Source organism: Mercenaria mercenaria, chromosome 1 (genome assembly GCF_021730395.1).
Source record: "Mercenaria mercenaria strain notata chromosome 1, MADL_Memer_1, whole genome shotgun sequence".
In the NCBI taxonomy this organism is placed as follows: Eukaryota; Metazoa; Mollusca; class Bivalvia; order Venerida; family Veneridae; genus Mercenaria; species Mercenaria mercenaria.
Genome location: NC_069361.1, coordinates 92,956,746 through 92,970,934, shown reverse-complemented (window position 1 = coordinate 92,970,934; position 14,189 = coordinate 92,956,746). Strand labels below are relative to the sequence as shown.

At 36.9% G+C, this 14,189-nt stretch overlaps 1 protein-coding gene across 1 annotated transcript in view; it reads left to right on the top strand.

Annotated features, from left to right (window-relative positions):
- LOC123530255 (calpain-B-like) overlaps positions 1 to 14,189 on the top strand; it is a 242,053-nt gene that overhangs the window by 197,749 nt on the left and 30,115 nt on the right. The window contains exons 11-13 of the mRNA XM_053517603.1: positions 8,984 to 9,144; positions 9,529 to 9,749; positions 10,856 to 10,892. Coding sequence (XP_053373578.1) covers positions 8,984 to 9,144; positions 9,529 to 9,749; positions 10,856 to 10,892 — 419 coding nt within the window. The remainder of the gene's footprint in view (positions 1 to 8,983; positions 9,145 to 9,528; positions 9,750 to 10,855; positions 10,893 to 14,189) is intronic.

Below are 14,189 nucleotides of genomic sequence, written 5' to 3'. Positions count from 1 at the left end.
ATGGATCTTCATGAAAATTGGTCAGCATTTTTATCTTGATAATATCTAGGTCAAGTTCAAAACTGGGTCACATGAGCTCAAAAACTAGGTCACTATGTCAAATAATAGAAAAAACGACGTCATGCTTAAAACTGGGTCATGTGGGAAGAGGTGAGCGATTCAGGACCATCATGGTCCTTTTGTTTACTTTGGCGTAGATGTTCACCTTTTTGAGACAGAGTGCTGTGCGCAAACCTCTGGTCCCTGTCTCAAAAGTCAAGGTCACACTTGAGGGTTAAAGGTCATTTAGAGCTTTTCCGGACTGTAACTTTGCCATGCATAAAGCAATCTTTTTTTTATTTGGTGTAAATTATTGCCTCAATGAGACAGAGTGTAACATGCAACACCCAGACTCTTACCTTAAAGGTCAAGGTCATACTTAGAGGTCAAAACTTGGTGCTGTTTGTCCTTTTGACAACTGGTGGGCTCGATGTGTTGCCCGCGGATGTAAAGAAGGTTGTACATACAGGGTTAAATTATAAACCCAAATATGTTTTTTGAACTCGCCATTGACTTAAAGGAAATGGTATGATATTATATAAAGAAAGTTGAAATCTACAGCATATAGACAGAATTGCAGTAAGATAAATAATACGCATCATTTGACCATATTGTGCACAATAATTAGTTTTAGCTACTGGGATTTGTTTCTACTAGTGGAAGTATATAAATATTTTAGCTGGCCACATGTGAGACACAATTATAGATGAATACATGAACATCCAGTATTTTCTGTGCACTAAGTAGTAGTTGAAGAATGTCAGGTTGTTTTTACAGGATGTCCTTCCAGGATTGGCAGGACAACTTCCAGAAGCTGGAGATCTGTAACTTGGGTCCGGACTCCCTGGATGAGGAGGAGGCGGCACAGGGCAAGATCCGCTGGGAGGCCACTGCAGAGGTCGGAGAGTGGATCTCTAGGGTGAATGCTGGAGGATGTAGGAACTATCTAGGTATGTTGGTTTATACTGAGGTAATAAGCAGCAGGCAGTAATTATGTTTTCCCCCATAGTTGGGGGAGCAATATTGTTTTTGCCTTTGCAGTGTCCGTCCGTCCGCATTAAGCTTGTCCAGCTTCCTCAGGTCAAACTGCTGGCCAGATTTTAACAGGTGTGATCAGTACCAAGCTTAGTTGTGCATATCGCTTACATGTTCTGCTCTGCTGCACAAAATGGCTGCCAGAGCTAAAGATAGAAAAATCATGTCTGGCTTTCACAGGTCAAACTGCTGGCTTGATTTTGACGGAACTTCACAGGAGTGATCAGTACCAACCCTAGTTAGCTCACCTGTCACAAAGTGACAAGGTGAGCTTTTGTGATCGCGCGGTGTCCGTCGTCCGTCCGTGCGTGCGTCCGTAAACTTTTGCTTGTGACCACTCTAGAGGTCACATTTTTCATGGGATGTTTATGAAAGTTGGTCAGAATGTTCATCTTGATGATATCTAGGTCAAGTTTGAAACTGGGTCAGGTGCCTTCAAAAACTAGGTCAGTAGGTCTAAAAATAGAAAAACCTTGTGACCTCTCTAGAGGCCACATATTTCACAAGATCTTTATGAGAATTGGTCAGAATGTTCACCTTGATGATATCTAGGTCAAGTTCGAAACTGGGTCACGTGCCTTCAAAAACTAGGTCAGTAGGTCTAAAAATAGAAAAACCTTGTGACCTCTCTAGAGGCCATATATCTCACAAGATCTTCATGAAAATTGGTCAGAACGTTCACCTTGATGATATCTAGGTCAAGTTCAAAACTGGGTCACGTGTCTTCAAAAACTAGGTCAGTAGGTCTAAAAATAGAAAAACCTTGTGACCTCTCTAGAGACCATATATCTCACAAGATCTTCATGAAAATTGGTCAGAACGTTCACCTTGATGATATCTAGGTCAAGTTCGAAACTGGGTCATGTGCCATCAAAAACTAGGTCAGTAGGTCAAATAATAGAAAAACCTTGTGACCTCTCTAAAGGCCACATTTTTCATGGGATCTGTATGAAAGTTGGTCTGAGTGTTCATCTTGATAATATCTAGGTCAAGTTCGAAACTGGGTCACATGCGGTCAAAAACTAGGTCAGTAGGTCTAAAAATAGAAAAACCTTGTGACCTCTCTAGAGGCCATACTTGTGAATGGATCTTCAAAGAATTGGTCAGAATGTTCATCTTGATGATATCTAGGTCAAGATTGAAAGTGGGTCACGTGCGGTCAAAAACTAGGTCAGTAGATCAAATAATATAAAAACCTTGTGACCTCTCTAGAGGCCATATTTTTCATGGGATCTGTATGAAAGTTGGTCTGAATGTTCATCTTGATGATATCTAGATCAAATTCGAAAGTGGGTCACGTGCAATCAAAAACTAGGTCAGTAGGTCAAATAATAGAAAAACCTTGTGACCTCTCTAAAGGCCATATTTTTCATGGGATCTTCATGAAAATTGGTCAGAATGTTCATCTTGATGATATCTAGGTCAAGTTCGAAACTGGGTCATGTGCGGTCAAAAACTAGGTCAGTAGGTCTAAAAATAGAAAAACCTTGTGACCTCTCTAGAGGCCATACTTTTGAATGGATCTTCATAAAATTGGTCAGAATGTTCACCTTGATGATATCTAGGTCAAGTTTGAAACTGGGTCACAGGCCTTAAAAAACTGGGTCAGTAGGTCAAATAATAAAAAAAACCTTGTGACCTCTCTAGAGGCCATACTTTTCATGGGATCTGTATGAAAATTGATCTGAATGTTCATCTTGATGATGTCTAGGTCAAGATTGAAACTGGGTCAACTGCGGTAAAAAACTAGGTCAGTAGGTCTAAACTTATTAAAATCTTTTGACCTCTCAAGAGGCCATAATTTTCAATGGATCTTCATGAAAATTGATCTGAATGTTCACCTTGATGATATCTAGATCAGTTTCGAAACCGGGTCACGTGCGGTCAAAAAACTAGGCCAGTAGGTATAAAAATAGAAAAACCTTGTGACCTCTCTAGAGGCCATATTTTTCATGAGATCTTCATGAAAATTAGTGAGAATGTTCACCTTGATGATATCTAGGTAAAGTTCAAAACAGGGTCACGTACCTTCGAAAACTAGGTCAATAGGTCAGGTAATAGAAAAACCTTGTTACCTCTCTAGAGACCATATTTTTCAATGGATCTTCATGAAAATTGGTTAGAATTTTTATCTTAATAATACCTAGGTCAAGTTCAAAACTAGGTCACTATGTCAGATAATAGAAAAGACGACATCATACTCAAAACTGGGTCATGTGGGAAGAGGTGAGCGATTCAGGACCATCATGGTCCTCTTGTTTTGCATATCACCGACACGTTCTGCCTTGTGCACATAATGGCCACCAGAGCTAAAGATAGAAAAATCTTCTCCGGCTTTCACAGGTCAAACTGCTGGCTTGATTTTGACAGAACTTCACAGGAGTGATCAGTACAACCCTAGTTATGCATACCGTTGGCATGTTTGGCTTCATTGCACGAAATGACCACCAGAGCTAAAAGCAGAAAAATCGTGTCGGGCTTTCACAGGTCAAACTGCTGGACAGATTTCGATGAAACTCCTGCATACCAACAAACATGCCCCTATTTCATCCTTAGAATACATGGGGAGGAGACATATGTTGTTGTGACAAAATTTCCTTCTAGTTTAATTTTACAATGTGAAGAGGGATACTGAAAAATAAATTCCTTAATGGGGAAGGCAATGTTGTACTAATGTTCATTCTCTCTGCAAGGCCTTCTAAAATCATTTTTTTTTTCAAAATTTGATAAAAAAGGAGAAAATTATAAATATTTTGACTTGTGATAAAATTTCCAGCCATTTTGTTTCCATGGCAAGGTAAAGAAAATTGCCTAATTAATGGATTTTAGCTCACCTTAACTGAAGGTTCAGATTATGCAGTAAGTACAACTAGATAGTCTGTAACATTTTTGTACAATCTTATGTAAAATTTCTTCAGATTGGAGCATTTAGCATCTTTAAGGGGACACTAGATTTAATGAAATACAATGTATTTATAAATATGTTTTTCCCTTGAACTGCTTGGCAGGTCTTTAACTTGATCCATAGCATCCTTGACCGTTAACACTCTGAAGGTCACAATTTAGCCCAGTCGTAATGAATCTTTCTCAGAATATTACTCCCAATGAGATATTGGATGAATATGATACTTGGTCATCTGAGGTCCGGGGGGGGGGTCAAAAACGAGATCTCTAGGTCAACTAGAAGGTAACTCTTAATAACACTCAGTGGCAACATTTTTGCTTCTACTTTATGAAACATTGTGAAAATGTGTGTCTGTATGAAATCTTGGTTGAATTAAAAATTGGTTAACTGAGGTCAAAAACTAGATCGCTAGGTCAGATCGTAGAAATGTCTTGATAACACTCTAGAAGCCACATTTTTGTTTGATTTTCACAAAACTTCTTAAGTACAAATGTACAAACGTATGTTTGTTTTGATAAACACTAGGTTCAAACAGGGTTACCAGACGTCAAAAACTAGGACATATAATAAATCATAGAAAAACATTTTACAGTTGATCTTCTTAAAGCTTTCATAGAATGCTTGTCTTTATAAAAGTAGGTCAAGTATAAAACTTGTATACCAGAGGTAAAAATGAAGGCATTAGGTTAAATCATAGAAAAAACCTTGTTAACACTTTAGAGGTCACATTTTCTGTTTGATCTTCTTAAAGTTTATCAGAATATATTTGTGTCTATGAATCTAGGTCAAGTTCAAAACTGGATAACCCGAGGTCGAAAATAAATGTCGTCATAGAAAAACCTTATAAACACTCCAGAGACAACATTTTCTGTTTGATATTCTTTAAACTTTGTCAGAGTGTTTTTCTGTATGAAATTTAGATTTAATTCAAAACTGTGTTACGTTAGGTCAGAAACTAGATCACAATGTCAGATTATGGGGAAGACCTTTTGAACACTAGGTCAGAAACTAGGTTACAGGGTCAGATTATGGGAAAGACCTTTTGAACACTCTATGGACTACATTTTCAACTTGATCATCATATATCTTTGTCAGAATGTTTTTTGATTTTGGGGTAAAAACTAGATCAAGTGAGTGATACAGGGCCTTTAGGGCCCTCTTGTTTTTCAGATGGGGGCACTTGGCTTGTTTTATGTTGCTGTTTTTTTAGCTCACCTGAGCAATGCTCAGGTGAGTTTTTCTGATCGCTCGATGTCCGGCGTCCGTCGTCTGTCGTCCGTCGTCTGTCAACATTTAGCTTGTGTATGCGATAGAGGCTGTATTTTTCAATTAATCTTCATGAATATTGGTCAGAATGATAACCTTGATGAAATCTAGGCCGAGTTCGAAAATGGGTCATCTCGGGTCAAAAACTAGGTCACTAGGTCAAATCAAAGAAGAACCTTGTGTATGCGATAGAGGCTGTATTTTTCATTTAATCTTCATGAATATTGGTCAGAATGATAACTTTGATGAAATCTAGGCCGAGTTCGAAAATGGGTCATCTCGGGTCAAAAACTAGGTCACTAGGTCAAATCAAAGAAAAACCTTGTGTATGCGATAGGGGTTTGGTATTTTTCAATTAATCTTCATGAATATTGGCCCAGAATGATAACCTTGATGAAATCTAAGCCGAGTTCGAAAATGGGTCATCTCAGGTCAAAAACTAGGTCACTAGGTCAAATCAAAGAAAAACCTTGTGTATGCGATAGAGGCTGTATTTTTCAATTTCTTCTTCATGAATATTGGTCAGAATGATAACCTTGATGAAATCTAGGCCGAGATCGAAAATGGGTCATCTCGGGTCAAAAACTAGGTCACTAGGTCAAATCAAAGAAAAACCTTGTGTATGCGATAGAGGCTGTATTTTTCAATTGATCTTCATGAATTTTGGTCAGAATGATTGCCATGATGAAATCTAGGCCGAGTTCGAAAATGGGTCATCTCGGGTCAAAAACTAGGTCACTAGGTCAAATCAAAGAAAAACCTTGTGTATGCAATAGAGGCAGTATTTTTCAATTGATCTTCATGAATTTTGGTCAGAATGATTACCTTGATGAAATCTAGGCCAAGTTCAAAAATGGGTCATCTGGGGTCAAAAACTAGGTCACTAGGTCATATCGCGTAAAAACCTTGTGTATGCGAATAGAGGCTGTATTTTTCAATTGATCTTCATGCATTTTGGTCAGAATGATTGCCTTGATGAAATTTAGACCAAGTTCGAAAATGGGTCATCTGGGGTCAAAACTAGGTCACTAGGTCAAATCAAAGAAAACCTTGTGTATGCAATAGGGGCTGTATTTTTCAACTGATCTTCATGAAATTTAGCCAGAATGATTTACCTTGATAAAATCTAGGCTGATTTCGAAAATGGGTCATCTGGGGTCAAAAACTAGGTCACTAGGTCGAATCGAAGGAAAAACATTGTGTATGCAATAGAGGGAGTATTTTTCAATTGATCTTCATGAAATTTTGGGGTCAGAGTGATTGCCTTGATGAAAACTAGGTGGGTTTTGAATATGGGTTATCTGAGGTCAAAAACTAGGTCACTAGGTCAAATTAAAGAAAAATCTTGTGTATGTGATAGAGGCTGTATTTTTCAGTTGATCTTCATGAATTTTGGTCAGAATGATTGCCTTGATAAAATCTAGGTCGAGTTTGAACATGGGTCATCTAGGGTCAAAAACTAGGTCATATCTAAGAAAATGCTTGTTTTATCGCAAGAGACCAATTTTTTGGTCCAATCTTAATGAAAATTGGTCAGAATATTTGTTTCCATGAAATCACTAGGTCAAACATGTTTTACACTGTTACGGAGTGTTTCTTAGGTGAGCGACCTAGGGCCATCTTGGCCCTCTTGTTTATACAAAACACAGTTGTTACTTTTCATGATGCCATATCTTTTTAGCTCACCTGTCACAAAGTGACAAGGTGAGCTTTTGTGATCGCGCGGTGTCCGTCGTCCGTAGTCCGTCCGTGCGTCCGTAAACTATTGCTTGTGACCACTCTAGAGGTCACATTTTTCATGGGATCTTTATGAAAGTTGGTCAGAATGTTCATCTTGATGATATCTAGGTCGAGTTCGAATCTGGGTCACGTGCCATCAGAAACTAGGTCAGTAGGTCTAAAAATAGAAAAACCTTGTGACCTCTCTAGAGGCCATATATTTCACAAGATCTTCATGAAAATTGGTCAGAATGTTCACCTTGATGATATCTAGGCCAAGTTCGAAACTGGGTCACGTGCCTTCAAAAACTAGGTCAGTAGGTCTAAAAATAGAAAAACCTTGTGACCTCTCTAGAGGCCATATTTTTCATGAGATCTTCATGAATATTGGTCAGAATGTTCACCTTGATGATATCTAGGTCAAGTTCGAAACTGGGTCACGTAGGGTCAAAAACTAGGTCATTAGGTCAAAAAATAGAAAAACCTTGTGACCTCTCTAGAGGCCATATTTCTCAATGCATCTTCATGAAAATTGGTCAGAATGTTCATCTTGATGATATCTAGGTCAAGTTCGAAACTGGGTCACGTGAGGTTAAAAACTAGGTCAGTAGATCTAAAAATGGAAAACCTTGTGACCTCTCTAGAGGCCATATTTTTCATGAGATCTTCATGAATATTGGTCAGAATGTTCACCTTGATATCTAGGTCAAGTTCGAAACTGGGTCATGTGGGGTCAAAAACTAGGTCAGTAGATCTAAAAATAGAAAAACCTTGTTACCTCTCTAGTGGCCATATTTCTCAATGGATCTTCATGAAAATTAGTCAGAATGTTCACCTTGATGATATCTAGGTCAAGTTCGAAACTGGGTCATGTGCGGTCAAAAACTAGGTCATTAGGTATAAAAATAGGAAAACCTTGTGACCTCTCTAGAGGCGATATTTTTCAATGGATCTTCATGAAAATTGGTCAGAATGTTTACCTTGAAGATATCTAGGTCAAGTTCGAAACTGGGTCACGTGGGGTTAAAAACTAGGTCAGTAGATCTAAAAATAGAAAAACCTTGTGACCTCTCTAGAGGCCATATTTTTCATGAGATCTTCATGAATATTGGTCAGAATGTTCATCTTGATGATATCTAGGTCAAGTTCGAAACTGGGTCACGTGGGGTCAAAAACTAGGTCAGTAGGTCTAAAAATAGAAAAACCTTGTGACCTCTCTAGAGGCCATATTTCTCAATTGATCTTCATGAAAATTGGTGAGAATGTTCAGCTTGATGATATCTAGGTCAGGTTCGTAATTGGGTCATGTGCGGTCAAAAACTAGGTCAGTAGGTCGAAAAATAGAAAAACCTTGTGACCTCTCTAGAGGCCATATTTTTCACGAGATCTTCATGAAAATTGGTGAGAATGTTCACCTTGATGATATCTAGGTCAAGTTTAAAAGTGGGTCACGTGCCTTCAAAAACTAGGTCATTAGGTCGAATAATAGAAAAACCTTGTGACCTCTCTAGAGGCCATATTTTTCAATGGATCTTCATGAAAATTGGTCAGAATTTTTTATCTTGATGATATCTAGGTCACATGTGCTCAAAAACTAGGTCACTATGTCAAATAATAGAAATAACGATGTCATACTCAGTTGAACACTGGGTCATGTGGAGATAGGTGAGCGATTCAGGACCATCATGGTCCTCTTGTTAATAACAGTCTTGATTTTAATCCTTCAACATCTTGAATGGCATAATATTGGGTTTCTTATTAAGTCAGCTCATGGTTTACATTCCGTACTGAAATATCAAATGGTATTAGCTTGACAGCAGATCCATCTTTTGCTTGAAGTGATATTTTGTGACATTAAGTACTTGTGCGAGCAAGCCTGCAGTTTAATATAATGTAGTATTAAATGTTAATTTACCTTATATAAGAGCTCATGTTAGAATTTATGAAAAGTTATTGTGAGTGTATTACACATTTGTAAAGATTATTTGTTTTTCATTCAGTTTCTTATTTCTAATAAAGATACATTTGCCACCAATCCCCAGTATCGAGTGGTCCTTACTGACCCCGATGATGATGAAGATGACCTCTGTACCATGTTGGTTGGTCTGCTGCAGAAAGATAGACGTAAGAAGCGTAAGGAAGGGCTCGACATGTTAACCATCGGTTATGTTATCTATAAGGTTGGATTTATTTCCATATTGTATTGAAGTTCATGTCTTTAATTGTAGATAGTGAAGCTAACTGATTTATTGGCAAGAAATTGAAATTTAGAATGTTTCAACATAAATTCAAAACTGACTGTGTAACAGGTAACAGTCAGAAAAATACAAAATGTAATATGGTTTTGAGCAAGAGGGGTGGAAATAGTTCTTTTTTTTTTTTTTTTTTTTTTTTTTTTTTTTTTTTGTTAAGTAAGATAATATTATATATTTTTTTATTTTCTAAATGTAAAGATGATTTTCAGTTTTGTTTTAACTTTAACAAGTGAAAACTGAAGTTAATTACAATTTACATTAGATGGTTTTCAGTCTCGTTTTTTCATTGTTTATTACAATTTACATTAGATGAAGGAGGATGGCAGTTGTGGATCAGGACCACTGGATGTTCGTTTCTTCAAGTACAATGCCAGTTGTGCTAAATCACCCTCGTTCATCAACATGCGTGAAGTGTGTGGACGTCACAAATTGTCTCCGGGAACGTACGTCATTATCCCATCTACTTTCGAACCTAACCAGCAAGGACAGTTCCTTCTTAGAATCTTCACAGAAAAGGCGGGAACAACAGAGTAAGTTCAGGTTGCCAAAGCGGTGTAAATAAATATCTGAATAAGATAAGAATTAGTTTGATATCATACCATACTAAACATCATACAAATTGATGGAGTAGTATTTATGCAGTGACTTTAAATTCAATACAGCGGTTAAAAAAGGTCTTTTCAAGTATGTAATATAATATCTGTTTTAATATGTTCCATTGTGTAAGTAATCTATTAATTTTATTTTATTATACTATTAAAGTCTAGTTTATGTTTATAAGGGATCAGTTATGTATTTAATACAGAGAAATTTCATCCCTTTATGACACTGATGTATTCCTGTATTTCTTTCACAAAGTGATTCTGGAGTTGTCAAAGGAACACCATTGTAGGTTACTATATACTGTCTCACACCTGACATTTGATTGAGATACATGCATGCTTGTGATACTGAAACACTAACGAAATATTCTATTTCCTCAAAATCAGTTTCTGTCCTAAATAAGATTGGAACCTAGCATGCACAGTCAGTGATGTTGACGCTGTAGGTCATATAAAACATGCAGACCAAAGATTAAATGTTGACTAATTATTTTGAATGGTTAATCCATTGAAATGTTAATACCAGTTTGACTCCCTGACTTGAATATCACACAAAATGAGGTAAACTGAACTTATCTTGAGGTTTGTAAAAGTGAACTTTTGCACTTATAGGATTGAAAATCCATGTGAGAAAACCGATCTGTTGATTCTTGTTTCTATTTCATATCTGTCTGCAGCCGTTTGCCTGACCATTTACCTGTTTTCCTACATAAATTTTAAAATTGAAACCCTTTTACAATAATAGTTGTGCCATTTTCTTTTGAGATATCTGTCAACTTGATATCAAATATAGAATGACAAAATGTTATTTGTCAAAATTGGTATTTATAATGTTAATATTCTTGATTAATAATTTTAATTAGTTAATCAACCGCATTGTTGGGTCAAGAAAGAGTTGTTAAACTTGTACATTTATAGTCAAAATATATTTCAATCATAAGCAAAAGTATAATAAAACAATACTGTCACAATTAAGATGAAGCAGCAAAAAGTTTGGAGAAGAAAAACAGAATTTTTTTGTCTTGTACTTTCAGAGAAATGGATGAAAGCACCTCCTTGGCTGATAACCAGGTAAGATATTTTCATAACAGCTTTCTTACTTAAACTGTATGTAATATATACATTTTTTTCTTCATTTCCTAGTTATATTTCAGGGTGTCATATACATGATATAACTAGTTTGATATACTGTAGATAAAGATTGTAGACAGTAGAGGGAAGCAATAATGCTTTCAATACTTGCCAGAACTTAAATTGTGGGAGGTCGATAGTACAGTTAGAGGTTGATAATTCTGTCAAGATGCCTTGGGATTATACATGAAGGAGCACCTGATGTCCTCTTACCCTGGTTAAACCTGGGGGGATTGAGTCTGTTCTATAATATAACAACAAAATGTTGGAGTGACCATGAATTAGCTATTGGAAAATAAGAAGACAATCAAGTCCATGACTTGAATATTTAGCTCAGGTTTTTCCATCATATGATACTTTTTAGGTATATGATTTATTACTTCATTCCAATACGACAGTAAGGTCAAATAATTCAAAGTGCATGCATGTTTTCTTATGCTTTTTCGAAGATTTGTTGAATTTTTTTGAGTATGATAAAAAGAACTTACAGCTCTGTAAAGATCACTTTACCTTTGATGTGAATGATGTGTATACATATATATTGAGTTAGTTTTGTATGTGCTTTCAGGATTATTTTACAGAGTGATACACTGTGCAATTATTTCTCTCTTTTTTACCCAGCTTAGGCAATTGGATGAGAAATATGGCAGCAGTGCACCCGAGCAACATGACCCCTATGCAGGGAGTGACCCACCCCCATTGGGATTTGATCTCATAACTAAAACTGATATTAAACGGGCAGAACCTTTACCAGATTTTTCAATATTCAATCAGTACCCATCGGGTCCTTATGGCGGACCTCCCATGGCCCAAGGTTATCAGCCAAATCCTTATAATCCAAGTCATCCATATGCTCCACCAGACGCATACAATCAAGGGTACCAGCCAATGCCCGGTGGTCAGTATGACCCATATGCTGGTTCTGCTGGTTACCAGCCTCCACCTTCGCAGCCTGGCCAGTATTTTCCCCACCCTGCTTATAATGTTGGGTACCAGCCAAATCCATATGGACAGCCTAATGCTCCTTATAATTCTGGTCCCTATCAGCAGCCACCCCAGCAGTTGGGTTTTGGTGCTGTACCAGGCCAGTACCCGGCAGCCCCAGGTTACGACCCAAGTGGTCAGCCATACAGCCAGCCATATGGCTGGCAGGGTGGGAGCCCTAGTCAGTACAACCAGCCCCCTTCTGGCCACAGTTATCCATATGGTCAGGGTGAGGGTATGGAACGTGCCCAGCACTCTTCCATGTTGTCAGCGGAACCTGTAAGTACTTGACCTGTTGCCATGGCAACTTTACAGGCCATGTGATTGCCAGCTGAACGTCTGCTGCTGTGATTTAGTTTTTGTCACATAACCCTTGTGTTTCAAGACAATAGTTACACCAGATTAATGCTTCAAATATAAAAGAATTTATTCCTGGGAAATATTGATATTACAAATGTCAAGATCTACAAAAAAATGCCGTTTATCTATTTGAAAGATGGGTATACATACTATGTCTTGAAGCACTACCATTTTCAGGTAACCACTTTATGTAAATCTGTCATATAATTTGACATTTCTGAAATTTCCCATTGTTAAGTTCAGTTTTTTGAGGCATTTTAAGAAAATTAGAAGTCAGATTATAAAAAAGAAAATTTAACTGTTCCATTCTTTCCTTCTTTCTTTTGTTAAAACTGTTTAATTGGCTCTCCATATTTTCCCTTCATATTTTGGGTTAAAGATATATTCTACCCTGCTATTTTATCACAAGACTCTTACAAATTTTTCCAGCTTAGATCTATCTTTCCCTATGTTTTTGTTTTGACTTACACGAGTTTTGTTTTGAGTTTTGCTTCACTCTCACACATCAGCATGACCTTTCTGTCCTCCACCAAGAAGATCTTTACAGACTTAAACATTCACTCATAAGCAGTTTTGCTTATCTCCTCAATACAGTTTTTGGACCTTTCGCAAGATTTGTCATGAAACACTTCTATATTTTTGTTTTATCTATGGTTTTAGCTGATATCTACATTAGAAACTCTTAACGTATCTGCATTATAGGTCTATGAAGATAAGGATTAATTAGAAACAGGTGATTTCTGTTGAGAAAGCAATTTTGATGATATTTCCTGTCTCTAATGTTTTGTTTAAAGGGAGGCATTTCTGATTTATGTATGTGGAGAATTGATTATTATAGATGCTAAGCATATCTATGATTACATAAGATACTGTTTGTTACATATTACAAATAGAAAATCCAAAAGGAAAGTCATGGTCTGTATTTTTACCTGTTTGTTAGGCATTTAGCTCTTGATGGAAATGTGGCTGATACCGTAATTGTATTATATAGAGAATTTGCATAATGTTATGGGCATTTTATTTGAGTAGATATGAAGAATGATATGTTTATAACAGTTCAGATATATGTTCTCATACATTTTTGCCGTGATATACTGTATGCTATATATATATATATCTGTATATATTACCTGTATCATAAGTACCCAGCCTATGGCATGTATAGTGGATACCCAGGTGCTGGTAAGAGTATGCCGCCCCCATCGTCAAAAGTGGTTTCAACCAATATTGGTGAAATATATACTTCATCATATGTACCAGGTGTGGCTGCTGCCCCACCCTCAGCAGGACAGGTAGAGGTTCAAGCTTTGAGAGAGTCCCCTTACTGGCATGCAGAATATTCTGTCATGTGTTAAAGCAAGTTTTTTATGGGCAGGATGTCACTACTGGCAGAATGCCATTATGGTAAGGATGCCATTATGGGCAGGATGTCACTAGAATGTCATTATGGGCAGGATATCATTTTAGGCAGAATGTCATTATGGTTAGGATGTCATTATAGACAGAATGTAATAATGGGTAGGATGTCATTATAGACAGAATGTAATTATGGGTAGGATGTCATATGGGCAGATTGTCATTTTTGGCAGAATAGCATTATGGGCAGGATGTCATTTTGGGCAAGACTGGAATAATGAAAAACATGATCAGTTGGAAAACATGACTTTAACCACTGAGTTTGCAAGGTTGAAATTGTTGGATGCCTATATTTGGTTTATTCTGGATCTATAACAGTATATATATATATATATATATATAAAATAGTAAACACCTGCTACTACAACTTGCTTATGATACATGAAGGATGTTCTGGATTCAAAGTTATTTTGACATTGGATTCTGTGTGTTACTTATGCTTTTGTGTTGTTAAACTAATTGAAAATTTGACATATT